This window comes from Branchiostoma lanceolatum, chromosome 7, assembly GCF_035083965.1.
Source record: "Branchiostoma lanceolatum isolate klBraLanc5 chromosome 7, klBraLanc5.hap2, whole genome shotgun sequence".
Lineage (NCBI taxonomy): Eukaryota > Metazoa > Chordata > Leptocardii > Amphioxiformes > Branchiostomatidae > Branchiostoma > Branchiostoma lanceolatum.
In genome coordinates this window covers 6,202,756-6,230,573 of record NC_089728.1, presented here as the reverse complement: position 1 = coordinate 6,230,573, position 27,818 = coordinate 6,202,756, and the positions used below count along the sequence as shown (strand labels likewise).

Sequence of the window (27,818 nt, the reverse complement as noted above, 5' to 3'; positions counted from 1 at the left end):
AGTCCACGGGAACTTTAACATCTCCCCCTGCATTCTCAAACAAGTTTTAACTGTAATTTCCAACACAAGAATTGGACTTACCCATATTTTCGACCGTATGACATCGGTCTTTGTCAAGGAGTGATCAATCCACCGCTGGGATGACGTCACGTTATGCAGATAGCACACGTGACTCTGTGAGTAGTGGATCGTAAGTAGCGGAAAGTCTGTGGCGCCCGCCGTCTCGGTTGAGGGATGGTCGTAGGGCCCTGATGTAAATGGCTTCCTTGATGCCTCTTGCAACGAAGTTCGGCTCAGTGTCCAGGATTTTAACTTTATCCCCCTGCAAATGAAAACCTATGGTGTCCAAACTCTCCTGGCCAATTATTCTACCTCAGCCTGGCAGGTGGAGCCCAACACTCTCCTTCCACCGCCTTGTACCTCCCCAACCAAAGTCGGGTACTCATTTTCACACCTGGATGAAGTGAGGAAAGTCACGCAGAGTGCATTTCCCAAGGGCACAGCATCGGTGGCACGTCATGGGATTCGAACCCAGGACTTCTGGGGTTTTGGCCAAACACCCAAACCCGTTTACACCACCCGACTCCATTACACGTATAACGCAGTTGATGTACAAATCTTGATCTATAAGCGGACAATAGGATGGACAATCGTAACATTTTCTCTCTCCATTTTTCTGACACACGGAATGGCCACGCTAGTTGGAAGGACGGTTGAGGGTCAGAAAACTTATTGCCCAGTACTCTTGAGTTGTTAAAAGGTCAGCTGTCAATCTACAAGTGTTTCTGTTACTGATTTCGAAAGATGGTGCGTCACACATTCAGTGATCGGTGGAAGAATGGCATGTTGTGAGGAGTGGGACGACAGACTGCAAGCGAGTGGAGGGGAAGGGGCGGGGCTCCCGATCCAGTTTACACCGTTGCTGACTCGTCCAAATGTTACCCATCATCATATAAAGTGCATTAGATACATCACTGTCATTTGACGTCCATCAATGGAGCTATACAAGCAAGTTTGGCAAGATTGCTTGTCTATGGCCTGGAACTGGTAGGATTTAGAAATGTCAACGAAAATATTGAAACCCCAGCCGTCACTGGACATGGTACAGGACATTTGTCCGGTGATTTGAGTGCTATCTGTTTTCGGTCCGTTTTGAATTTTTGTCCAACGTTTTTATTACAGCCGACTATGTCTGTATTTAACCCCCTTGGCATGTGTAATGATGTATGTTTATAGATTTATTAGGACTTAAATGATGTACTAAGTAATCTGTATCATTGTTATATTTTGTCTGACCCTTACCTCTTCGCATGACCGCTATGAAAAGCGGCCTGCCGGCATGCCGATCTCAGTTTCTCATGAATTAACGAACTTTTACTAAATAAACTGCGTCTCTTGGCGCCCGTTGTCGCCTATTGACGCCAGTTTTTAGTATTCAAAAGATTCTTAATATCTGGAGACAAATTGGCACTTATTGGGGCGGTCCAGTTTTAAAAATACCCGCTTGATCAAGTGACGTATCGGCTACACTGACTGAGCGTGATTCAGCTCTGCCCTTCATAACCAGTTTCGCCTTCCCCGAGAACAGAGGAGCACTTTTTTGTTCGACGTCGTATCGTGTGGTCGCACTGGGAAAACTTTCAATCCGGCAGAATCTACAACTACAAATCAAACGCCGACACAGATCAGAGATATGAATTTCTCGAACGAATCCTTTACTACTGACCTGTTTGCTCAGGATTTCTTTAACGACTCCTTCACGACCAGCGCGTTCGCTCCGGTGTTCTCTCCAGTGTTCAATCCTGCGGAGCCGGCCGTCATCATCACCGAAGCCGTGCTGTCCATCACCGGAAACTTCATCGTCCTCGCAGTAACCACCAGACGACAGACGTTCCCCTCCGCCAGTCGACTCTTCATCTCCTCCATGGCCTGGTCGGACCTCCTCCTGGGCTCAACCTTCCCGTTCATGGTGGCGCCTGCCGAGGCAGGGGAGTGGGTGTACTCAGACACAACCGGCCGGGTCTGCGCAGTCATAGGGATGTCCTCCATGGCCATAACTGCCTCTGCACTCGCAGGTAACATTTTCTCTAGCGATACTACGGCCTTTTGTACCTTCTCAAGTCTTCTAACCATAACTCATTGGTGTTCCGTTCACTTACCCTTTTCAGCCCTTCATTCTCCATCTAAGATTTCCGGCGGCATGATCACTTTGGACTAGCCTGAGTGTCATCCTGGAACTGAAACAGGAGCTGAGCCTGGAACTGAAACAGGATGACACTCAGGCTAACTTTGGACGTCTACTTTGATTCTCTCGCGAAATTTACTTATCACCCGAATGCTACCGTTATCCCTATATCTGTCATTGCTATATGTTGTGGTAGTGTGTATTTCCAGTACTTTCGAAGTTGGATAGGGCCATATAAAGTATTATATTCCTGATTGTACTGCAAGCGATAAAAGTAGTATATAGTCTTTTTTTATTCACATATTGCTTTGTTAAGATATTTACAAGTTCAATATCTTATTCGGTTGTTTGAGTAACTATTTTGGGCGTATCTTATTACCTGGATGTCTAACCTTCATCAACGATGTTTACAATATATCACTTACACAATTGTGATGTCGTTGTTATTAGGTCTGAACCTAGACCGACTCTATGTTCTGACGAACAACGGAGAGGGCATCTCTGTCAAGAAGGCACGGACCTTTCTGATCTCCACTTGGGCTGGGATATACGCTTTTTATATTTTCTCTACAGTCTATGGTGTCCCGGTCTATTACGATTCGGCCATGGCCCTGATAATGTATGATCTAAAAACCCACATGTGGTTCACCATCGGGATGATTGGCATATCAAGTGTTGCTCATGCCGTTACAATGCATTGTGTTGTTCGGGTCTTAAGAGCCCTTTGTGCAAAACCGTCTGCTGCTAACGCTAACCCCCAGCAGCAGCAAGCCGCTCCAAACTACCACAGCGATAGTTCGTACGCTAAGGTTGTACTGATCTTAACCCTAGTGCAAACAGCAATGTCTTCTTTGTTATTCTGTGCTTTAATGGCAATTCTGCTGGGTCATGATCTGCCAACCTTCCTGTTCTGGTCAGTCTGGGGGGGATTGTCCAACACCTTTCTGAACGTCATCGTGAGCAGTGTGTCTCAGGAATCCTTCCGTAACAGCGCCTCATGTCTGTACCGTAAGTTGTGTAACAGAAACCGTGTGAGCGTGGACCAAGACAACATAGAAATGAGCACTCTGTAAAATCGAATTGCCAGTACATTGCACATAGCCTCTACCAGACTCCGCGGATCGCTGGGAAAATAGTAGAAATCGGCCAAATAGAGTGAATAGTATACGCCAGGGGTACTCCGCTATACAGGGAAGGTCAATAGGCGTGGATGGCAGATTGGACCCTCTCTCCGTAGCTATCTCCCTTGGCACACTATTCACTCTATTAGGCCAATTTTTACTATTTTTCCAGCCATCCCGCGGGGCCTGGTAGAGGCTAGCTGTAAGAACACGTGTCTGTAATATTGCTCTCCTTTCCCAACACTGTAATCAGTCAATTATTGTGGTGCTGTTATTGTCAATTACGTGTGAGATTTTGATGAACTGAAATACAAAGAGGTGCGACACTTTGATTAACCTCCTTGGATGAACTGAGTGACAAGAAGTAACGGGTACATGAAATGACCAATGTCATGCAGTGTGTCTAGACCATGTCTAGCCGTTCGTCTAAAGAAACAGAATAAAAAGCCGGGTGTTGTGGAGGTTGGGGACAGTTGGATCCAGAGTTGAGTCTGAGCGACAGTACAACGAGTGTGTCCCAACTCTACGACTCCCGTGCGTGTGTGTATGGTAATGCTGTGTCCTGTGTGTGTTCCTTAGTATTGTAGGCAGTTCCTCGTGCAGCATTCCCAGAAGAACCGGGCCGTAACACCGCCCCCTTACAGAAGGTTACTCTGTTAGTCTTTTAGTGCCGTGTACTACCACCGTCGGGCTCCCGAGGCGGAAGGATTAGTGTGTGAACCGTTACACGTTATTCATTGGTGTACCACTGGTTATAATCACGGTAAATACGGGTTGGTTGAAGGTTAGCCTGTAAGTCTGTTTTTTTTGCGTAAAGTGAATGTACTTTCTTTCTTCAGATTTACAGATGGATGGTTTGGGCCTAATGCATGTATTGTCCCTATACTAGGCTATAGTCTATACCAACTATAGTCTATACCAACTACCACCTGTCAAAGTGTAAAGTACGAGATACATGTTTTTGTAAACAGTTTTAGCTTGATTACGTTTGGTGTCTGTTACCGCCTGAAACATACAACAGCCTAACAGCGTCTTTTCAAACAGTGACTCGTTGCTAATCTCCAAGCAGATCTCCACAGTGCCCAAATCGTACAAAATCGTACGGCACCGTCGGGTTGCAATAAAAACTCCTTCTGCCAATTGGATACGGCCTTTGCACTCGTTGGGTCTGCTTGGAGACTAACTCGTTGCCACATCTGAGCACAAGTGGCTGGTTCAAAGTTTTACCTGCGTGAGTGCAGGAATGATAATGCATGTGATCTTAATGTAACGTTGTAGATCTACATTGATTTCAATGTATAGACAAGTTTGTCGAATGAAAACGTAATTGTGCAACATCGGTGTCATGGCGGTGTTCGGTGGCTACAGATGGTATTCTTGAAATGAGGCAGTAGAAATAAAACCGTGTTCACGTAAAGTGCTGTGATATAACGTTATTGTTAACCTTTTCAGAAAAGGTTAAAACTCATTTGGGAATACAAGTACATGTGCACATATGTGATATAATGCACATGTACCACAATTAAAAGAGATCCTTAAGATTGCCCTTTCGGGCTTTTTTTTATGTCAGTGGCTGCTATTTCTAATTGCTAATCTACAAGCAGATGTGTTGAACGGGCTTGTTTTGGGATGTCTTGTGGCCTTTGCTGCGGTTCTCTCTCCCTGTGGTAACCTGGGCGCCAAACTATCGTTAAGTAGGGTCGGCTGGTATGCAAACCTATTATAGCTGCCGAGTCACTTCCTCTTACGCAAGTAAGGCAACGAAATGAGAGGCTATGCTATAACTCAATTACGTCGGCACTAAATTACGTCGGCGGGCATACTACTTTGAGCCGCCGAAGAAATCGGTTGTCATCCCACGTTAGTCTGGCACCCAGAGTGTCTCGTGATGTTTTCTGCCCGCCTCCCATCATGAGCCTAAAGAGTTAAAACGGTGTACGCGCCATGTTGATAAGACGGACGCCATTGACGTCATCATCGTGGAGTGATGGAAAACCAAGAGAAGACTAGATGTTGACAAAACGCGGGTAAAACACTGAGACCTACACGACCTAGAAGGGTCCTTTCATCCGCTTGGATACTGGTAAACGCGGTAAATTTTGATATGTCGATAGCTTGTTCATAAACCCAAAGAATCTTTGCTTGCGCCTTCGTTTCATGACCCAAAACACGCCCCGCTGCCAAGCCTCCACCAGGCCTTCCGACGGGAGTCAACAACGGAGGCTAGTACAAATTTAACCCGTTTGTCTCGAGCAACCACTCCCCTTTAACAAGGGGAGTCGAAGAAAAGGTTAAAACTCATTTGGGAGTACCCCATTCCACTAGGACGATGCTCTAGCCGCGCTCTCTGCGACCTAGAATTTAACATTACGCTCAACGAATTTCATAGATAAAAGACGGATTTGTGTATTTTGATGTCTTTTCAGACATACATTTACATTTTGCATGATATTCCAATTATGAAATCAAGGATTAGACCAATCCGATTTAGGTCGCAGCGAGGGCGCAGCGCGATCGCCGTCTAGTGGTGGAATGGGGGCGTTAGTCCTTTGGGTGCTTGTTGGGACCAGGTTTGACTCTCTGGCGTTAGATTAATGCCTTGCAAAGAAGTCCGGTTCTGTGTCAAGCAATATACAATTACATGCGTACTTTGTCCTGTGAGATGCTAAATTTGAATCACACGCTTGTTATCTGCATCAAGTGACGTTATTTCATTGACATTGCGGTCATGAGTGAAGAGGTAAGGGTCAGACAAAATAAAAAGTAGAGAGGAACAGATTGTTAGTACAGTCAAACCTGCCCGAGCGACGACCCTTCCAAGCCAACCACCTGGCCATTACGACCATTTTCCCCGGTCCCACGGGCGGTCGTCTTGGGCAGATTTTTTTTTTGCGGTAGTAAAACGCTGGACAAAGCTTTCAAAACAGACCGAAAACAGCTAGCACTCAAAGCGCGGGACAAGAGGGTCCTGTGATGTGTCAACGTGGCAGCTAGCTGGGGTTTCAAGATTATCCGATCCTTCCAGGCCTTAGACAAGCAACCTGGCCAAACTTTTGATGAACGCCAAATGACAGTTATGTATCTGATGCACTTTATGCCTTTGTGTGATGATGGGTAACATTTGGACGAGTCAGCAACGATGTAAACTGGGTGGGGAGACACCGCCCCCTCCCTCCCCACTCTTTTTCTGTCTGTCGTCCCACTCCTCACAACATGCCATTCTTCCACCGATCACTGAATGTGTGACGCACCGTCTTTCGAACGTCGTAAGAGGAACACTTGTATATTCCGTAGCTGACCTTTAAACCGTGACTCAAGAATACTGGGCAATGAGCTTTCTGACCCGCCAATATTGGCGAGGAGCGGAGCTTGGGGAGCGGACTAAAGCTAATAAGACTGGACTCCAGGCTACCTCAACCACCTCTAATTCTAAAATTCTAATTGCTCTCGAAGAGGGACGTTAGAAATCCCGGACAAAACTACCCCCTGCCCCTCTCGATCGAAGCCTCTGCTTGGAGAATAGTGTTTTGATATCAATTAGGCCATGTTGATTTGATTATATGGCTGACATCTGCGCGTGCATCTATTTTCGCCAGATTTATTGGTTGACAGTGAATATATTAAATCATTTAATGAAATTCAATCCAGAATTGGAAGCTTTCAAAACAGGCATTTGTTTCTATGTGTTTGCACTTAAGCTGTGCACCTAATCTCCAAGCAGATGTACACGGGGCGCGAAAATCGTATATGCTAGCCAGAGAAGGTCCAGTCAGCCCCGTTTAACTTAGACTTGCTGATTGTGAGAAGATCACGGGTAGCGAGAAGTGCATGTGAAACAGCCATCATGCAAGCATTACACTTCCCAAGCCTGTTGACTAGGGGTGGGTACCGGTACATAAAATTCAGGTCCGGTCCAGGTCCAGCGGGTCAGGTCCAGGTCCGGACCTGTACCTGTACCTGATTATGGTACTGTCGCAGGACATCATATTTTGGAGAGTAGGACACACGTAAAAGTCTCCAAACGTCATGTCTGGAACGATATAATTTCTTAGGTTTGCACTTTGTCTCGAAATTATAACTATACTCTCCGCGCCGTCTGTTTACTCATCCTTTAAGTGTTTCTAAATGATTCACAGCTACCATCTTCGAAGACGACTCGTTAAATCTGCTGTTTTGTATTTTCTTAGACCAGTTATTTGGCCGCCTGCTGGTAGCCTGGTACTATGAACTTTCTAATCGGTCCATAGGCCGGTCCACTGATTTTTTACGGACCGGTTTTTTTTGACCGGTCCATTAAGAAATACCGGTTTTGTACCGGTACACGGTACCGGTACCCACCCCTACTGTTGACCACAAAAAAATAGAGAAGAAAACTGTAACAGATAATGTAATTTTCCACAGATACTGGGTACTGGGCCCTTAGGGGCTGACTGGAGCTTCTCTGGCGAGCATGTACGATTTTCGCGCCCCGTGTACTCTCCAAGTAGAGTCGTGGGTCCGGCAGGTTTTTGACGTGTTTTTAGGCGTTTTTGCCGGGCTTTCTACTTTGTCATGTTTTTTTTTGTCTAGCCAACCCACGTTGGCTAGACAAAAAAAACATGACAAAGTAGAAAGCCCGACAAAAACGCCTAAAAACCCGTCAAAAACCTGCCGGACCCACGACTCTGCTTGGAGAGTACTTGGAGATAATGTGCACCGTCCATGTGACGTCTAACTAACCGCGCAATCATGATGTGATTTGTACTCTAAATCTGGAGGGAAAACAATTTCCTGTGGAGACACAGAGCGGCTGTTAATGGATCTTCTTCATCTGCTGAGATGAAGGACTTGATTGAAGCTTCCAGTCTACATCCAAGTCATATCCATATGAATATAATCTATAATCCATCAGTATACATCAATAAAGGCAACAGACTATCCAAACTTTTGAAGTGGAGAATACGAAAATTTAAAAAAAAAACGGTAGCCTGATTTCAATCAAGCCTCCTGTGACCGCTCGCCGCGGGAGAGAAACCCCCGGACAGCTGGAGTTTGCGTTATACAGACAAAGAAAAACGGTAACTTGAAAAAGAAAACAGTCGGAAAGAGTCTGCAACGGAGGCTATATACATGATGAATATTTGGTCAACGTTGCACCAGAATTCCATCCGTTGCACCAGGTTTTTTCCGACACTACTATATGGAGACTATACACGGGATGTTATGTTACGCGAACATGACCTTATACGCTTTACCTGGGTACGTGGAGTTTATTTCGGGTTTCAATTCGAGGCGGCACTCCCTCGCGTCTAGCGACCGTCTCTTCCAGGAAATGATTTTGAGGCAAAAAGGGTTATACGGAATGGAAAGATATCCATCCAGTTGCAAGACCAACTCTCTGATATTGGTTAATTTGAAGAGAAAACAAAACCTAAAGTGTACCTAAGTCCCCCACCCACACCTAAGAATCTATCAATTCAATTCAGATGTAACAAGGAGGTTAAAAATATATTTTTAACCTCCTTGGATATAAATAAGATTGGGTGACTTCTAAAGTGCAAGCTTGGCGCTTCACATCCAACGCGGAAGAATACCCGGAAGTACGATTCGAGCCCAAAATCAATTTATTCTCACCCTAAACACGCCACTTCTTACGCCGTTCAGCCATGTTAGTAATCAACGTCATTTTACAACAGATGACGAGCGATGTGAACTCAAACCTGGATCCTCGAAACCCTTTCGTCACTTTTTGCCGTGCACTACCACGGCCTAAGTGGCGGAAGAATTGGTGTGTGAACCGTTACACGTTATTCCCTCGGTAGCAGCAATGGCATAGGAGCAACTCATTGGTGTTCCGCTGCTTGCAATTGTTTACGGTAAATACGGGTATCATGGCAGAGGAAGTGGAGGGACTCCTCTTTGCAGACAGTACTGCACAGATCGGTGTACAGGTTGTGTACCTACTGATCGTGCTGATGCTCGCTCTGGTAACGAACAGTCTGGTGATGTCCGTTGTCTACCGCGAGAGCAACCTACAAACTCCCGGCAACCTGTTGCTGGTCGCTCTGTCGTTGATACACGTCTTCGGCGCTGTAAACAGCATCCCCATCACGGTCTTTGTGCTCATGATGGGCGGCTACCGGTTCAGCCAGGTCTTCTGCACCGTGCAGGGTTTGGCGGGCAACTTCACGATCGTCTCGTCGCTGTGTCTTCTCGGAGCCGTGTGCGGCTCTCGGCTCCTCTTGGTCACCAGGCCGACCGAGTACCTCACGAAGTTTACCGACAGGGTAGCGAAGGCCACCGTGAGCGCCTGCTTCCTCCCCGGCTACCTGGCAGTGGTGCTCCCCCTGGTGGAGGGAACCGACTTCCGCTTCAACCAGGGGATGCTCGTCTGCTGGGGATACTCAAAGAGCGCCAATGCCATATTCTTGGTGAGCTTCCTGTGGTGTCTTCTGTCCACTACCGTCACGCACTACCTGTCCTATCGAGAAGCCAAGCGGCTGGCGGCAATTAAGGCAAGCTTCGGGGCGTCCGTGTACGTCTGGGAAACTCTCAAACGCACAGCGTTCATGGCTGGAGCCTTCTGGATCACCTGGCTGCCTGGACTTATCATCAACATCATCATCGCCGAGAAGGACACAGCAACGACCTTGGACTACGCCTTGCAAAGAACATTCGTCCTTCTCAATCTGCTGACAACCTTCCTGAACCCCCTGTTGTACGCCTTCACCCACCAGTTCATAAGGGACGCAATAAAGAGACAATTCTATCGGATGTACTTGACCATTAATGAAGCAATAGACGATTTGAAGGCGTTAAGGTAGGTGGCATTCTCTACCGTTACGACAACTCTGTCAACAGTGGGCCAGTCGCAGAAGATACTGGTCAACTTCATGATATCTCAAAAAAACATCTAAGTATCATGTTTTCTGGCAAAAATTACCCCTTTTTTTGCAGAATGAAGAGTTTCATTTCAAACTTGTAAAACAAACCTCATCAAGAAAAATTTGATCCTACCATATATAAAGGTGTTCCAAGCCTCTTCAATTGATTCCACACATAAGTACAAATGGTCACATTTAATCGTACATGCAGCAATTCCTCAAGTGCTTGTAAACAATTGTCAAAAGTCTAAAAGAGAGAAAAATATCTTGTTGAACTTTGTAGCAATGAAAACACTTTATCCTTGATGATGTTCGCCACGACAACATCACACGAAGAAATGCCAGTCTAACCTCAACGTTTGTCTCAATTTTCTGTTAGAATTGATACTTTATAAAAACGCTCCCCGTTGCATCCCCCGTGTATCATCGCAGCCTTGTGAAATACTAGAAGCGTATGACAAGGCAACTTTCATAGCCAGTATTTAAATAGGCGGTGATAGAAATTTTTGTGCAGGAGTACTGCATGTATAATCAGTAAATTTGATTGGCATGTTTTTCAGGCAGACAGGACGTACAAAGATGAGGTATACTAATGTTCCGCCCACGACTATAGGCTGTCTAACAAAAGCGTACTTCACATCCCCAAAGAGCAGTTAATTACCTATTACTAACTGCTGGTTCTGTTTGGTTTCACGCTGCCAAAATTCTGTTTGGTTTCACGCTGCCAACAATGTGCGTGTTTTTCAGGCAGACAGGATGTACAAATATGAGGTATGATAGTGTTCCGCCCACGACTACAGGCTGTCTAACAAAAGCGTACTTTACATCCCCAAAGAGCAGTTAATTACCTATTACTAAGCTGCTGGTTCTGTTTGGTTTCACGCTGCCAAAATTCTTATAAAAGTGAAACCTTGATTTTCAAAACTCTTTCTTTCCACCGACTAAGGATGCAGCCAGATATCCAAATTTATCATAGCATCAAAGTAGTGAACAAATCGCGTGCGGGGTGCCCCTTTTGATTGACATGTTTTCAGGCGAACAAGGACGAGGTTTATTAATTTTAGGATAGTCTCACAAAAGCGTATTTCACATCTCCAAAGCCGAAGACCCTATTGCTAAGTTGCCGGTTCTATCTGTTTTGTTTCGCGCTGCCAAAAATACTTATTAAATTGTTGAGACGCCTTGCTTTTCAAAACCTTTTCAGCGAGTCTTTTCAGCGAAGCCAGGTATCCAAACCTATCATAGCTGTCGAGTCTCTTTCGTCCTCCTCGCATATACTAGTAGTTTGGATATCAATCCACCAACGATGCGCATGTTTAATACATGTCAATTACCGCCAGGGTGGGCTAAATGCACTTAGGTTACAGTGGTACAGGAATATTTATTTATGTATTCATACACAAGTATTGTGGAATATCATGAATAGACAAACTATTAATGATAGTAATAAATTTAACAACAATTGAAAGATTATATAGATGTATAAGTATAGATGTATTGGCACAGTTTATTAAGCATAAAACATATCTTCAAGTTTTGGATATTGTGTTAGATGTCGGATGCTGTTAAATGAAGAAAAATGGGTACAATTAACGTATTGTGTGGGCTTGTTCTAAGATCTTGTGCTATTTTGAATGTTATGTTTTTGTTAAATATGTGGTAATCAACTAGTCTCTACCAGACTAACCGCGCCGGCTATAGGGAGAATATTTGCCCGGGGACTTTGGCCATGGAGGGTTTCATTCGACGGCGCAGTTATGACTCTCTCCGTAGTCGACGCCCTTCATACAATTGACTCAATTTGGCCAATTTCTACTAATTTCCCAGCGACCCGCGGAGACTGGTAGAGGCTAGTAATCAACTGCTGTTGAGACAGAGAGATGTACTTTGCAGCTGGTATTTTTAAAGCAAACTTTGAACCACTGTCTATGGTAATTGTAAGCGTTATGATTACGTATGAACTTGGTTGGGTCCATGGTTGATGAACTTGACTAATTAATGTAAATTTGATTAAAATATTCCACATGAATTCACTGTTCGATTTCGTGCTGAGAAATCTCCGAAAACAGAGGTTTTCCTAAACTACTATCTGTATTATTTGTTATGCATGTGTTTATTCATCTGAATAACATTGTTTTGCTCAAATCCTTTGTGTGGCATTCTGTTTTCTGTGATCCCGTATGGCAACTAAATGTTAGGATTCTTTATCCAATGATGTAAGACACAACGGATTCATATTTCATATCTGGCCTCCGGGCGGCGCCGGCGCTAATAATTTTTGGGAGCGCTAATTTTGGTGGAGCGCAGATTGGCGATTTTCAACTTATCGGGGCCAGGGTCTTTTGCTGGACAACCCGTATCGTTGGGGAACCCGTATTGCCTCCATAAGCGGCAATACGGGTTCCCCAGCAAAAGACCCTGGCCCCGATAAATTGAAAATCGCGAATCTGCGCTCCACCAAATTTAGCGCCGGTGTAGAGCCAAATCCCTGAGCTGCCAAATACGTGAGAGGTCAGCTATTGTACCTGAGGATAACACCTTTTGGGGGGAGTCCAGTATACGCGAGAGGAGCACCTGTGTGGACTTAGGGCTGGGGTCGATGGGGGCAGGGCCACATTTACAGGTAGGATTAGGATTAAGATTAGGGCTAGGGTTATGATAAGGGAAGGGGTTTTGGGCTACTCTAAGTGCAAAACATTCGTGGGGCGTGGTAATTTTCCATCCTCCCAGCAGACCCAATATGTTCGGTTCGAGGATAAGTCTAACCCTAACCATAGCCCAAAACCCCTTCTCTAATCCTAATCTTAGACTTAGCCCTAATCTTAACTGTAATCCTACCTGTAACTGTAAATCTTGCCCTGCCCCCATCGACCCCAGCCCTAACTCCACACAGGTGCTGGAATCCCCCCAAAAGTGTCATGCTCAGGTGCAGTAGCTGACCTCTCACGTATTTGGCAGCTCAAGGATTTGACTGAACACCAGGAGGCTTGACAATCTGAATCATTTCTTTGATAGGACCTAACCACCTACAAAATTTCAGAGCAATCCATCCAGAGCATGAGTAATGCAAGTAAAACCACAAACACGGCCACAAAAAAGTATGCAAAATTAGTCAAGCAACCAATGAGTTGAAACAGGTAAAATGTCCAAAGCATGTACATGGTGTACTGTCATTCGTTACACCTAATCAGCTTTCAACCTTGAAGTGTTAATTGCATATGTTACATAAGAACTTTCTTCCTCCCTTCAAAAAAAGCACAAGAGTATGCATCATTATAGTAAAGCAGCCTCTGAGTTGAAACAGGTACAAATGTCATTGGAGTGTACATGGTGTACTATAATTCGTTTTGAAAGAACCTTTGAAATTACATACATTTTATCAGCTTTCGGCCTTGAAAGCGTTCATTGCATATCAAAGAACATTCTTCCTGTTGCTGAAAGGCATCAAGCACTGGATGGAACGGCTCTAATTGGTACCAGAGGGAATTAAAGTAAACACACTTGAGAGTCAATTCATAGAGCGCAGGGTGGTATTTTTATCTGTTGAGACGGATTGAAAATACCACCCTGCACACTATGAATTGCACAGTCATTGAATATGAATCAGTCTGCTCAACAGATACATGGAAAAAAGTATCTCTTTATTCTGCCTTTCTGACAGCCAAGCCTCTGTGCTGATAACAGTTCTGTACAAGATTGTTTCTACGGTAGAATAAATAAAATAGATGTAAGCACTGACTTGGTCTAAAATACACTGATTCCTATACATGTAGAATAGATACACATCCTTCTGTACAAGTCCGGTGCTCATTCAAACGTTCGGAAAGGTGTCTGTATCAGCCAGAAGAAGGAACTTACTGAAGAAATTTACTACTTACTCATACTCCCAGATACGTTCCTGGTTTTACATTCAATTGCAGCTGACTTTCTTGTCAAACATTCATTGCTCCTTTCTTAAAGCGAAGACCGAATTCTTCAGGTTTTCGTCAAGATTTTTTTTTTTTTGTGTTTGGTGAAGATATTCTTTTGCTAGATAGCACCGATGATTGTATAACAGCCCACCTAATGGTAATAATGTGAAATTTCTCCAACCTTCACAGCCATAACAAAATTTTCTAACCTGTCTAAAAGACAAACACTAGATGTTGTTATTTCATTTCTCAAAGAAAGACCCTCGGAAACTTGAAACAAAAACTATTTCCTATAAAGTGTTTCAAGCTGTCTCAGACAACTAAGATATTTTGCACAATCAAGCTTTCGTTATTGCAACATTGTCAATGTATTTGCAGTGGATCTCAATAATTTTCAAGCTAAGCTACTAGTCCAAAAGTAGGTGTTGACCTGACTGCTATTGTGAAAAGAATTCCCTACATGCAGCATTGCAGTTCAAACAGAAAGAGTCTGTTTGCTACAGAAAATGTAAAAAAGAATTTGTAACGACTTGAAAGATTTGAAGAGAAGGAAAATTGCTATCGCATGAACAGTACAAAAAGCTGTATTCTGGAATTATGTAGAATAGAAATCATAAAGTCATTTGAATGAAATGTACTGGATTGTACTTTCTATTTTACAACAATAGAGATTTTTTTCATCACGAAAACAGTGGATCAATAAAAATTTCATTATTCCCATTACTGCAAATCCTTTCATGGTCTTCCCACATCTGCATTCATTGAAGTAAACTCAAGATTTAAATGAAAAATTGTAGAATTGCATTTAGGACATTAGAAAGTGAATTAGCATACAGCGACAAATTTCTCTCAATTTTGGGCCGGCTACCACCTCTTGTGAGGATACTTCCAGCAAACTACGGTTTGATGGAAACGCAGTCAACTGATTCTTAATACTTAATCTATACAGTTCTTGCTGGATTTGTGACCGACAAGACGTTGGTGATTCTAAAAGACTCTTTTGAAGAATAACTTGAGGTTGTCTATTGCACCCTGGATGTGATCACGTTCTTCATCCAGCTGTTGCTTGGTCCGGATTAGATCCTGAAAGAGAGGAAAATTATTAAACATCAATCCAATAACTGGAAAACTGGCACTGTCCATCGTTTTTTGAGAACTTGACTTCGTGGTAAGAGGGGAAAGGAGGCAACACTTAGCCCAGTGAAACATCAACTGCTTTTGGACATTCATAATAATGTTTTTTATTGGTCAGAAATTACCCGCAATGGCAGCCTTTCTGGCGCTGAATTGATGCTTTGCAGGGTATTACAGGTTTCACACAATACACAACATATATAATATCTTATCCACACTTGCATTTTGTGGAACTGTCGCAAGGGTCTGGGCGGCTGCCATTCGGCGCCACCAGGTGACCCCAATACGACTTTCCCCAACCGAAGTGAGGTACCCATTTACATCTGGGTGGAGTGAGGAAAGTTGTGTAAAGTGCCTTTCCCAAGAGCACAAGATTGGTCGAACTCAGGACCTCTTGGTTCTGAGTCGAACGCTCTGCAGTTGCGCCACACGACCGCACCATTTACATATCTTCTCACCCTCTCAAATAAATACCATTGAATGTTTTCAGCTCTAAGAAAAGAATACCAAAAGAATACTTAATTTTTTTAGGACCGGAATCAGAAACATAACCAGTTTTTTCCTAGGCCTTGGTTACTGCAAATAGCCTGAGTGTCATCCTGTTTCAGTTCCAGGCTCTACCTTCACCGCACAGTTTGGTGAAGGTAGAGCCTGGAATTGAAACAGGATGACACTCAGGCTATACTGTAAATGCATTTAAGTTCCTGTGGTTTTTATGTGTATGTGGTGTTTTTAAGTTCACGGCAGCGATATAGTCACACACTGCTACAGTATTGGACAAAATGTTTGTGGTGGTTTTATGTTCGCTGTGAAACGGTCGCCGCGTAAACCGCGAACATAAAACTACCGCAAACATTTCTGCATTTTCAGTATTTTGTACCTACCGACATCCTGAGGCTGAGAGTCTCCGCTGTACTGTTTAGGCTGCCGTGAGTCGTCTGCAGGTGAGTGAACTGGCCCTGGAGGACCTCTCTCTCCAACTCTTGTTCTGGAAAACAGAATAAAAAACTACAATTAAACGGTGCAATAGCCTGGGTAGAGTTTGTACGGGAGGTCGTGGGTTCAAAACCATCCCTCAACACAGACGGGAGGCACTTTCTGCAACTTATCATCCACGGCTACCGAGTCACATGTTTTATCTGCATAACTTGATGTCGCGGGAGCAGAGGGTTGCTCATTCCTCAACCTGGAGCCCGGAGTTGATCAGTTGAAAATTTGTCCATTTTTTTTGTGTGCGTTGTAAATTACAGTTCAACTTCGATCCAGACATCAAAAGCCGGGATTCGAACTCACGACTTCTTGGGCCAGAGGCAGGGTTAATGACCACTGGACTACGCACGCTACAGGTTGGTGGCAGATGAGACTAATGAAATCAAAGGTATTCTCAGATACATTTTCTCTGACACAAAATATCATATCCTGTTATTGCTGTGTATCACAGCAACCATTTCCTTGGGTTATAGGATGTAGGTACATAATGTAACTCTATTTATTTCTTGAATTTTCAGGCAGCTGGGAGGTCCAAATCAAATCTGCCGAGTACTTTCTCGAGCAACCATAATACCTGACCCTCAAGGTTTTGCAAGGTGAGGATGGAACAAGGTGAAGGTTTTTCAAGGGGGTCCAGTCTACAAAAAACACATAAAATCTCAAACATCCTTTGATTAATAGGTAAAGCAGGCATCTTCAATCCTTTGATTGAAAATGAATAAAACTTGCAAATTGTCACAAAAGCAACACAACTAACGAAAGTAAACACAGGGTATACATTAAAAAAACATGTGTTACTTGGAACATAAAAAGAAAGCCGAATATTCAAATCAAAATTAGAATCATATCATTCCTTTCTGGTCTACGACTCTACGCCTGCATTAAATGAATAAAGCTTTTTCTTTATAGCTATCAAATTACAGCAAAAGCCATTGGCCTGAGGGGGTAATATACTTTCAATATAATCTGTAATTACGAACTTAGTACGTGTAGACTGTTTCCCTGAGATGGTAAATTACAACAAAGAAGTTGGCCTGACAGTGTGTACTGTATTACAAGTTGTCATAGAAATGAGACATCTGAAGATGAGCAATGAACTCCAAATCATTATGCCGTCTTTGACGGACATACATGTAACTGTTGAAAGCAGATCCACATCTCTTTGTAGTGCCGACACGTCCTGGGAGCACCCAGACACACACTATCAACGTAATTACAAGAGAGCCTGTCTTTATTTGTGACACCGAACAGACAATTTTATACATATTAGCGACAATTGTGCCTTTACACAGGCAGCTTTCCGCTCACTTCTACACCACTTGAGCACAGATTTCCAGTTCATTTTTCCATGCAGTTTGGCAAATTTTCTTGCACTTAGCCCTGGTTTGGTGATGCTAACACTGCAGTGAACGGGAAGTAATTTGGGATTTTTTTATTCATTGTTTTTACTTGATTTCTTTTTTTCTGGGAACACCCTATGGCCTAATGACCCTTGCACTTACATCGCACTATGGCTCACCTTTCCTAACCCTGCCCCGCGTCACCAGAATGGCATTGTAAATGCATTTAAGTTCGCGTGGTATTTATTTCACGCTAAGGCGAAAATAGAGTGTTTGCGGTGGTTTTAAGTTCGCGGCAGCACTATAGGGCGTATTCAGTCACATGACCCTCCCCCTAGCAACGAGCACTGTCGGCCATTTTGGGGTTCGTTTTCCCAGTTTGCAGTTGTGAAGAAACATTCTTCTACTACTTAGGGCACAAGTCTTCTCCCCACCACCCCAACAAAAAATACTTCATCATATTCTTTTTAGGGACGTGAACCCAAAATAGCACTACTTGACTTTCCTTGCTCCACCCAGGTGTAAAAATGGGTACCTGACTTCAGTTGGGGAGGTAAAAGGTGGTGGAAAGAGAGGGTTGGGACCCACCTTCCAATACCATACCTAGACACAATGGATCACAACCCACTGCCCGTATGACCTCAAAAAGGCTATGGGACTACCTTAACCTTTACCCTCCCAACCCCCTTATACATAAGGCCTGTTAATTACCTTGTGAATAACGTTGATAGGCGTCCATGATGACGGCCACACCCGGCCAGTTCATTCGTCCCGACCCATTCCCGCTACCATCATCCCTTTCGGTCGGTTGTTGCAAGAGCGACGGAGGTACGTTCGTCGGAGTAGCGTGGGCTTGCCGGTGCCAGCTCTCCGGGGGAGCGCCAACAGTTTTCTCCGGTTGCTGACTGACAGGCGTGCTGTGTACTGAAAAACAACATCACAATTAAGAACTGGTGTTTTTCACATTTTACGTCCCTTCTGAGAGACGGGTGCAGCCCCAATGGAGATGCCCTTCTCAAGATTTGAACTGGGGTCTCCCCGTTACCAACTAATTGGAACCAGGAGTTCAATTGAGACCGCTATCACTTGAGCTAAAGGGACATCCCTTAGTTAAGAACTATTACTTCTATTTTCAACTCTATTGGATGTGTTTCATGTGTTTGAACTACATGTTGATTTCTGTGCCAAGCTTGTCCTTTAAATCATGGAGGCTTGATCAGAAGACTTTTGATTTTATTTCAAACCTCCTTGTTCTTAGATATGTTCATTTGGTTTAGAACCAAATGATAAAAAGAATGCATTGATGAAGGTTAGACATCGAGGTAATAAGATACTCAATAAAAAAAGTTATTCATGGAACTGGTTGATGTTTTGTAAATGGTCCGACGTTTCAGACTGCATCCACTGCGATTTCTGTAGTTGAAAGACTTTGACCGCCGACGAAAGGCAGCGGATTTTACCAAACTTATCCAGTTGCTTGGAACACTTATACACATTTGGATTAATCCCCAGGGGGTCGGCAACGACAGCTGCGTATTTCTTACATCATTTCTACTGCCAGTTAGCGATATTAGCCCATTAGTGTAGGGTTGCTGAGATTGCCACTCCAGAATTAAACTGGAACTCCAGAATTAAACTAGAAGGTGTTTGGAGTAAAATTTGTATTGAATAGAAAGAATGATTTGTGAGCTATCTGCTGTTTGCCAGGTATCCAGCCATGTTTGGCTTACTAATTCCGGTCCATAACTGTATTTGAACACAGCTGGGTAGGAGGCAGATGCACTGCATGGCTGTCAAATCACTTCCTCAAAACAGATATGTGAGAGGGCCGCACATCTGGAAGAGCTTTTCTAATATTTTTAATGAACTTGCTCAGTGCAAGGCCGTAGGGGCCACTCATCAAAGCACTGAACTAATTCTTACTGTAGCAGCATCTCCTTGCCCTAGGTCCCATTGTTTGACAGCCGCGCGCTCTACCACTTGCGCCACAGCTGTGGTAACCATGGACGCATCATTGTGTTGTTGTAGTTTCCATGGAAGGAATGTCCTTCCAATTATCAGACTGAACTTCTGAAGTGCTTGTAGTACTTTCTAATTAAAAGTAATGGCTTATTTGTGCGGCACAAAGCTCAACTGAGGTTTTTCATAATCACTCACTCTCACTCTCTCCCATAGCTTAGTCAGCCGTAGGGGCAGCATAGCGTTGAGTAAAGGTTCTCCACAATAAGCAATGGCAAAGCCACATTACAAAAATCTATAACACATAAAGAGACTTTAAGTCACATGAATTAAAAATGATTCCGTTTTTCAAAAGATTCAGTGATAGATAAAATCGTTTTGACATTGAGAATAATCAGATATGACTGCAAAAGTCATTACAGTGACTCACACAGTGCATCCTCCTGGTATCTAGCTCAGGGCTCTCCCCAGGATATTTCACAGCATACATTAGGCCACACCAATTTAATTTCTTTGTTAAAAAAAATTATAGATTGGAAAATCAACATGAAAACAGAATTTCAGGGAGTGAACAGGGTCAGGTGCAAGTTTTCACCTCATCCTTCTGTTTTAATGATGTCCTCGTGCTAAAATTCTACCAAAAATATCCATTAACTCAGAAATTAAATTGGTGTGGCCTTAGGTACAGAAGGACAACTTTGTGTGGTGCAAGCCATGCATTGAGTGCCCTCCTCCCAGAAAAAGTTTCTAAATGAATAACCCTCTGAGACACTATTTCCTGCATTTTGAGGGACAAATTTGGTGAGGGAAAGTTGCAGCCTCAGTTACAGCCTTATTTTAAAGCCAAATAATTTTTTAAGGATTTATGAAGGCTCAATCACAAGGTTCTCCTCAGAAAGAGACAATCCCCATGCCGGTTGAAAGACAGAGAAGGGGTCAAAAACACGGTATAAGGACCCCTACTCTCAAGCTAAGAGCTCTTAAAGATGGCGTGGCACACATTTTACATTGGAGCCTGTCAACATTCGAAAACAATGGTACAAATTGATGTAAGCAACATTGCAGTGACCTGTGTTCAAATACGGTTCCAAACCTGGACTTAATAAGTTCAACCAAGGACAATTGGTTCAACACGACTAAGATACCATAGAAACCCCTACGCTCAAACTTTGCTAGTTAAAACTCTGCAGTGAGCTGTGTTCAAATTGAAATACAGTTCCAAACCTGGACGGAATAAATTCAACCAAGGACATTGGTTCAACATGGCAACAACAGTTCCAGGAAAATATGAGTTTTTGAACACATCAATCCCTGGGTGTGAATCAGCAACGCTCGTCGTATGACAGGCATTTTTATGGCCCATGCGACAACGACGTACGTTCACCCTGGATAACGTACAACGAATACGTACGGACCACAAAAATGCCTGCTGTATGAAGTGCGGGGCCGATTCACACCCAGGAAAAAAGGCGATGTACGTCAAAGACGTGTGTCGTTGACGTACGTCCAGAAAATTTTCCAAGTGTGCATCAGGTCATAGTAATGAGAACCATTGTGTACTGTGGGTACCTTGTTTATGAGCCATAGCTTCCTGGGTGGACTGTAGTACCGACTGGTGAAACCGCTGAGCAAAGGACTGGTGGTTTTCCTGTTTTCGCCCGCTCTGCGCTTCCTGACTCCTTTTCTTGACATTGTTTTGTACTTCTTGCGGACGATACGCCGACGGCTGTCTATCGTGGGCAGGGGGAGGGGCTTGTTGTGTGGTGGGTGGTACTGGCGATGTAGACACCTTCACTTGAGGGTGGATTGGCTGGAGGGGTTGCCTGTGGTTCGGGAAGGGGGAGGGGGGCTGGGAATGGTTGTTGTGAGTTGGAGGTTGCTGTACAGGGCTGGGGGGAAGTCTCTGCGTGCTAGGAGTTTCGGCGTCAGTCGGTTTTGCATTCGTGCTGTCTTTACTGGTCGCACCTGGACGAAGAAGATGGAAACAAGAAGACTAAATCAGACAATTTTCCAAACACAAAAACGAAATCACAGCTATGACTATGTGACACTATGTAGCCCTTCATTAAGGCTGTTGTGTTACACTGCAGGAACAGTAGTGAGAAATTCTTAGTACATCATGCAACTTTTGGTGTCATCCCATCCTTAGCCCAGCCTAAATACCGTCCGATTACTATAGGGGCTCCTACACTCATTGCCCTTTTTCAGGGTAGGAAGTATAGGAGCCCGGGTAGTAACTGAACAGCACCCAGGCTATCTTTAGTCTGGTATCCGTCCTATTCTAGCTCTTCTGATTGCTTCTATGCAGAATAGTCTGTCACCCGTTGAAAGTGATTGGCATTTAAATATTTCCCTAAGTAAAGGTGAGAGTTATGATTGGCTCAAGTCACTGTCCTCGCAAGAACATAATAATGGGGTACTAACAGGCACTCGGAAGTTCAATCCCTGCTTCTACCAGAAGTATTCAATTCCTGAAACTATGCAGGATGATACGACTCAACATTTCTATGAGGACAGGGGCCAAGACTATTTTCCAGTTCGCCGAAAAAAATTGAACCGTAGCTAGAGTAGGATGGATACCAGGCTACCCCGCCCATGAATATAAAGACAAGTTTTAATACCTGTGTTGCTGGCAGGCCTCTTGGACTCTAGCGAAGGGACCTTGTGATTGTTGGTACTGGGAGCAGCAAGAAGACTCCTCAGTTTCCCAGACTTAAAGGCATCCACTATCTGCTGGTCACGCTGCTTTTCTGCAATCAGAACGGTATGTGAGATTAAGTTGCTGTTCCAAAAGCGAACTCAAGTTGACTAATGCTGTTTCATCAGGAATGGTGAAGAGTGCCACCTATCATCTAAAGTCGGAAGTGCAGACATAAGAGCAATGCAGCATATATGATATAGTGTAGAGGAAAAACACCCTGACAGGAAAAAGACATGCCTTGAAAACCTGTTCTTTTGTAAGCATGCTTACAGGTACATTTCATGAAATTATGAGAAACTGTGCAGTCCTTATTTTGACTCTTACTTGTTTCTGAAAATACACATTCAAGTGCTCTGTTTAAGCTCTTGTAAATGTTGGCTACTTCATAGTTTTGGAAGCCAAGTAATTCAAAAGCTCCCACTATCAGCTTCTGTGTAAAGCACACACAAAACAACTTTTAAAAAAATCCCTCTTTTGAACGGGAAGTGAGTTGCTCCAGTATTGTTACTGAAGATAAACTAGTCTTCCTATGATCACACCAAATTTCTTAGTTCTGAAATATTTCAAGCTAAAAATGAAGCAAGAGAATAGCATGAGAGCAGAGGACAGGGAGTAAAACTTATAAACTTTCAACAAATTCTGTATACCATTGTACAGGCTTTTTCCTCAATTTTCATGTTGATATTTCAGTTCAGCATTAGCTTGTCTGGTTAACAGATCTTCTTTGGTGCCCCAATGGTCAAATAGTTAAGATTAAGCCCCTATCTCACTGGACCCATGGCACATTGGCAACCTCGCTGCGACTGAGCGATTTAACAGAGCGATCAACAAATTCTATCAATAAAAATCTTATCTATTTACGCTTAGTGTGTTTTGTTGTCATTTTAGTCATACTTGTACGTTTTGCATGATTTTACCATTATAAAGTGAGGAGTAACACAAATCCAATCTAGAACGCAGCGAGGTCACCAGCATTTCCAGTGAGAGAGGGACTTAAAGCCATACACAAGACCAGAGGAGAGTGTTCTGGTTCGGCTAGTAATATTTTTCTGAATCCAAGAACCTAATTGTATTGGCAACTTGACCCTGAACCTGGACTAGGCAGCAGTTGCATTATACAGCATCAATAATCTGATATAAAGGTTGATTTTGTATTCATAAAGATGTGGTCTCTTACAAATAACACCCGCTTCTGGTCTTGTGTATGCCTTTAAGGGATAGCTGAGATGAGAAGTACTTGATCACACACCATGTGGCTCCTCACCTTTCCTGTGCTCCGTGCGCATGAACCCCAGGCCCATCTCCGCCAGGAATGACTTCTTGTCCTCCAGGTCCTCCTCCTGCACCATGTCTTCCGCCGTGTAAGACGTGGTGAGCGGGCTGCACGGCTCGTTCTCGAGTTCGTGGTCTGACCGGGACGGAGATGGGCTCCGCTCCATCAGCATCCGCCTCCTCTTCCTCTTCTTCTCCTCATGCACTGCTGTTATTGGAGACGCAGTGTCAGTCAGTCTGGTTTTAATTTTCAATTTGTTTTCCCAACAACTATCAGAGTATCCATTAAAGCATTGTAGGAGCATCCTCATTAGATAGCTTTAAACATTGCTTACAGCTAGATGTGCAAAGGTTAGGTGTGACAGGTTGTTCAGTGTAATATTCCTGCGAAGCTGTTGTGTAACGCCGAAGGGCGTTTATACTGGCTATATAGATACAGATAGTGCAAAGTAGGACATGGTACTGCTACACACAAAAATACAGTTCAAAGTTTGAACATGTTCGGAAAACGTCTTCCTGATGCGAAAGTTTCCTGATACTCACCACATTTTCTCTTCTGCGTCGTCAGCCCAAACGTCTCCAGAAAATAGAGTTTCTGACGAAATGACAAATTCAATGTCAGTTATCTCTGTAACACTGTGCAAACAGCAAATATGCATAGAAATGTAATTTGAACAGTAAAAGCGGCAGTAATTGACATTATGCATGAACTGTTCGCTATTTTTCGTAAACCATTTGGTACCTTTGGCGACTTGTCTAATTGTAGTAAATATGCATAAAAATGAATAGAAACTTTTACAGAGTCACATAATAACTTATATAAATCAAGAATTGATCACCAATTTTCGAAAAAAATGTTTGGTACCTTTGGTGACTCGTCTAGTTGCAACGCTGGGCCTGATGCAATTTTCTGCAGCTTGGCTCTTTGCGCTTCGACGTCACAGTCACTGTCGGAATCACAGTCACTTCTGTACGTGCCCCTCATGCGGGCCTCCCTGATCTTGCTCTCCTCCATGTCCAGTTTGCTCACCACGTGTCTATCGTCTTCGGAATCCGCCCGGTTAGTCCTCTGAATTCCCAGGAAGTATTCCGTGAACGGCACAGAGAGGGCCTTGCTCGCGTTGATGCTGTACGCCAGCTCTGACAGCCTCCGATGGTCATACGCGTACTGGCCGGACTGGTCGAGGAACGTCTCCGCCACCCTGTCCAGGTGGCCGTTGATGAGCAGCGATTGTTCGTGGTTGAAACGCTCGAAGTGGTTACGGAAAGTTCTCTCTCCACCACGGGGGCGGGGCGACTTGTCCGACCTGCCAACGTGAGGTCCGGCGGAATGCGGTTTGTCGTGATTCGCCGGCGACGTCCGTGCGGGCGGGTGCCTGTCGTAGTCGTACTGATTGGAATGGGCGGAGACCGAAGACGGCGGCGTGGTGGGTATTCTAACCTCGCTAACCGCGCGTAGGTTATCCAGGGGGTGCTTTGCATGAGCAAGGTGGAATTTCCAGGGCTCTTCTCTCGTGAAGGAGTGAACGTTCTGAGGGGGTACCAGCGGAGGGGGGTGGCTGTTGGGGGGTAGGTGGATGGCGTCTTTACTTTCAATCCTCTTGGAATGGTTCCTCTCCTCGGAGTGATTGTTGGGGGTCATTTCTCTATTTACATGAGAGGGGCCATGTTTTAGAACAGGTGACGATCTCAAAGGACCCTGCGGAAGAAGTAAGAAGAAGGGTAAGGATCATCGTTCAAGAAACTTCTGTTTCATCCATACATTTCCAAAGCCTCCATTAACATTTTCATAACTTTGAAAAAAGTGGGTTTGAGAGATTTCAAAGTGCAGCACCCCCCAGGTACGCACAGTTTAGATACTAGTATACAGGAGAGCATTATACAGGTTGGGTTAGAGATCTGTGAGGACATATGTTTTCAGGATGGTGGAATTATGTACCCTGGTGAACTTATGTTAGTAGATGTTACAGTTACATGCACCAATAGATGGAGTGGTAAAAGTGGCTTCATTGCATGCCCTTTTTTTGCTTATCAAATGCTGTTTTCTAATTGTCACCAAGTTTCTGAGAGCTGTCTAGCCCAATAACTATCAGAAAACTGATATACACACAGAAACTGCACATAATACAAAAAATATCCCTGCGACAAAGGCTGCTTTATGTTTGGAGGCTTGCAGTGGTAACTTTCTCGATATGTATTTACCTTGTCTTCTAATTGCAATCACAGAAAGGACTTTAAAAACTTTGAAAGAAGAGCTTTCCTGTTTTTGTAGGTTCTACTGCCCCAGGCCTTCCACACAAAAACAGCTGACGGTTTCTCCCCAGAGACATTGCTACATCCTTAAACCTGACATGGGATGTTATTTAATGTCAGGCCATGTTAACATTTCTACTCCAGCATACTTCTCAACAGCTGTGGTGACAATACAGACAATCAACATCCGTTCTTTCCTTCGTTCAGGCCCTTGTAGTGCCTAGTGGCACATACATGTAGGGCAGCAAATTTCCTTCCTCTTTAATGTGATTGAGGCACCTCCTCAAACACAAAACCCCCATTTTACGTCCCTTCTAAAAAACGGGTGCAGCCCTAACTGAGAGGCCCTTCCCAGGATTGAATCAGGGTCTCCCAGTTATCAACTACTTGGAACAAGTAGCTACCAGTTGAGCTACAGGGACATCCATATGGTATCTATACAAGGGAGACATATTCACGATGTCATAAATCCACAGCAAAATAAAACCACTGGCAACGTTTCAAGATTTACAGTAGTTTCCCTCCGAGGTGTCTGACCTGTTACTTTAGTATAGGGTGTCCAAAAGACACCTGGATACATAGCTAGCTAATACACTGCTCCAAGATGTCTGACCTGTTGCTGCTGTAAGAGACGCATGGACGCATAGCTAGCTAATACTGTAAATGCATTTAAGTTCAAGTGGTTTTTATTTTGCAGTAGGGAGTGTTCAGGGATGTCTTAAGTTTGTGTTTGAGACAATAGCAGACAAGGGGATAGGGTGGCAAAAAAGTTAACGGTGGTTTTAAGTTCGCGGCAAAGAGCTTACGGCACAAAAACGCGAACATAAAACCACCGCAAACATTTCAGTATTTAAAGTACACTGCTGAGATGTCTGACCTGTTGCTGCTGTAAGATCTGCTGCCGGTAGCTGGACACCTCCTGCTGTCTCTCGGCCTTCTCCTCGCGCATCTGGCGCTGCCGGCTCTGCCAGCGCTCCTCCTGGTTCAGCCGCTTCATGTACTGCTGGTGCTGGAACTCCATCTGCACCAGCGCCCGCGAACGGTCACCGTTACTCAGCTGCCCCTGCGTGGGGGACGACATGTCGTGGAGTCTAGTGGCTAGGAGAATACAAACAGATTTTACACTTAGAATAGTATAGAATGAAGGTTCATCTGTGTTGTAGTAAAAACTGTATTCCAACACACTACCCAGACAGTTGGCTCAGCTGCCTCGGCGTGGGGGATGACATGTCGTGGAGTCTAGTGGCTAGGGTGGAAAACAAACAGAATAGTTAGAATGAAAGTTCATCTGTGGCAGTAAAAACTTTTAGTCCAACACAGACATCTGGCTCAGCTGCGCAGGTGTGGGGGATGACTGACATGTCATGTAGCCTGGATGTTAGAGTAGTCAGAGGGGGAAAATAAACACTTGGAATTCATCTGTGAATCTGTGTTGGTAGTTGGTATTGTACAAAGCCAAAACTATCTTCCTACAAGGAGGTTATAAGGGGATTACATTTCATGTAGTCTGGATGCTAGCATAGAATGGACATAGTTTACAATTAGCATAAAAGGTGTTGGTAGTTAATCTAGTTAAGTACTAACAAATCTTTGTCCTAACACAGAAAGCTAGCACATCATAATTTTGACTGCAGTCTTCTTCAGAATTGAAGTAACCAATCACCTACATCATGGGACCTTATGGACATCATGTTTTACATGCCTTGCATATACAATTGCTAGCAATAAAGTTAGGCCAAAACTTATCTCAGACAAAAGAACACAGTCGAGTCCATTACACATATCTCTAACATCACTTTTAGAGCTTCTCCTTCAAAACATGCTATCAAATGCTTTCCCATACAGTATATCTCTGTGCAGGGCAAGATTGGAAACACCCGGAAAAACAATGTTGTTATCAGATGGAAGAATCAGCTTTACCCTTAAGTCTTCTGACAAGTCAACATACTAGTATTTTCTACAAAGTTCACAGGAACTAGCGCTGACTTAGGAGGTAAGTGACCGAGTTCAACCTTGCCGTTCCACAACCTTTGATTTTAGAAATGTTTTCACGGGTGACACTGTGCTGAAAGACACTCTAATTTGCCTT

At 43.9% G+C, this 27,818-nt stretch overlaps 3 protein-coding genes across 6 annotated transcripts in view; 2 read left to right on the top strand and 1 right to left on the bottom strand.

The window, feature by feature from the left end:
* Window positions 1-323: 323 nt before the first annotated feature.
* LOC136438340 (probable G-protein coupled receptor 21) lies at window positions 324-3,258 on the top strand. Its single transcript, XM_066433105.1, has 2 exons — window positions 324-2,075; window positions 2,636-3,258. The coding sequence occupies exons 1-2, from the start codon at window positions 1,694-1,696 to the stop codon at window positions 3,256-3,258; spliced, it is 1,005 nt and encodes a 334-aa protein (XP_066289202.1). The 5' UTR covers window positions 324-1,693.
* Window positions 3,259-9,176: 5,918 nt separating this feature from the next.
* Window positions 9,177-10,109, top strand: LOC136438339 (mu-type opioid receptor-like). The gene has a single exon (XM_066433104.1). The coding sequence runs from the start codon at window positions 9,177-9,179 to the stop codon at window positions 10,107-10,109; it is 933 nt and encodes a 310-aa protein (XP_066289201.1).
* Window positions 10,110-13,789: 3,680 nt separating this feature from the next.
* The window catches only part of LOC136438858 (genetic suppressor element 1-like), a 52,943-nt gene continuing 38,914 nt past the window's right edge, over window positions 13,790-27,818 (bottom strand). For 3 of the 4 annotated variants that reach the window (XM_066433865.1, XM_066433866.1, XM_066433870.1), the window contains exons 9-17: window positions 26,607-26,827; window positions 24,342-25,175; window positions 24,020-24,071; window positions 23,454-23,684; window positions 22,125-22,253; window positions 21,073-21,468; window positions 18,256-18,468; window positions 16,099-16,202; window positions 13,790-15,163 (exon numbers count right to left, since the gene is read on the bottom strand). In XM_066433865.1, coding sequence (XP_066289962.1) covers window positions 15,068-15,163; window positions 16,099-16,202; window positions 18,256-18,468; window positions 21,073-21,468; window positions 22,125-22,253; window positions 23,454-23,684; window positions 24,020-24,071; window positions 24,342-25,175; window positions 26,607-26,827 — 2,276 coding nt within the window. In that variant the 3' untranslated portion in view covers window positions 13,790-15,067. The remainder of the gene's footprint in view (window positions 15,164-16,098; window positions 16,203-18,255; window positions 18,469-21,072; window positions 21,469-22,124; window positions 22,254-23,453; window positions 23,685-24,019; window positions 24,072-24,341; window positions 25,176-26,606; window positions 26,828-27,818) is intronic. The other variant, XM_066433867.1, reaches the window with a different exon arrangement.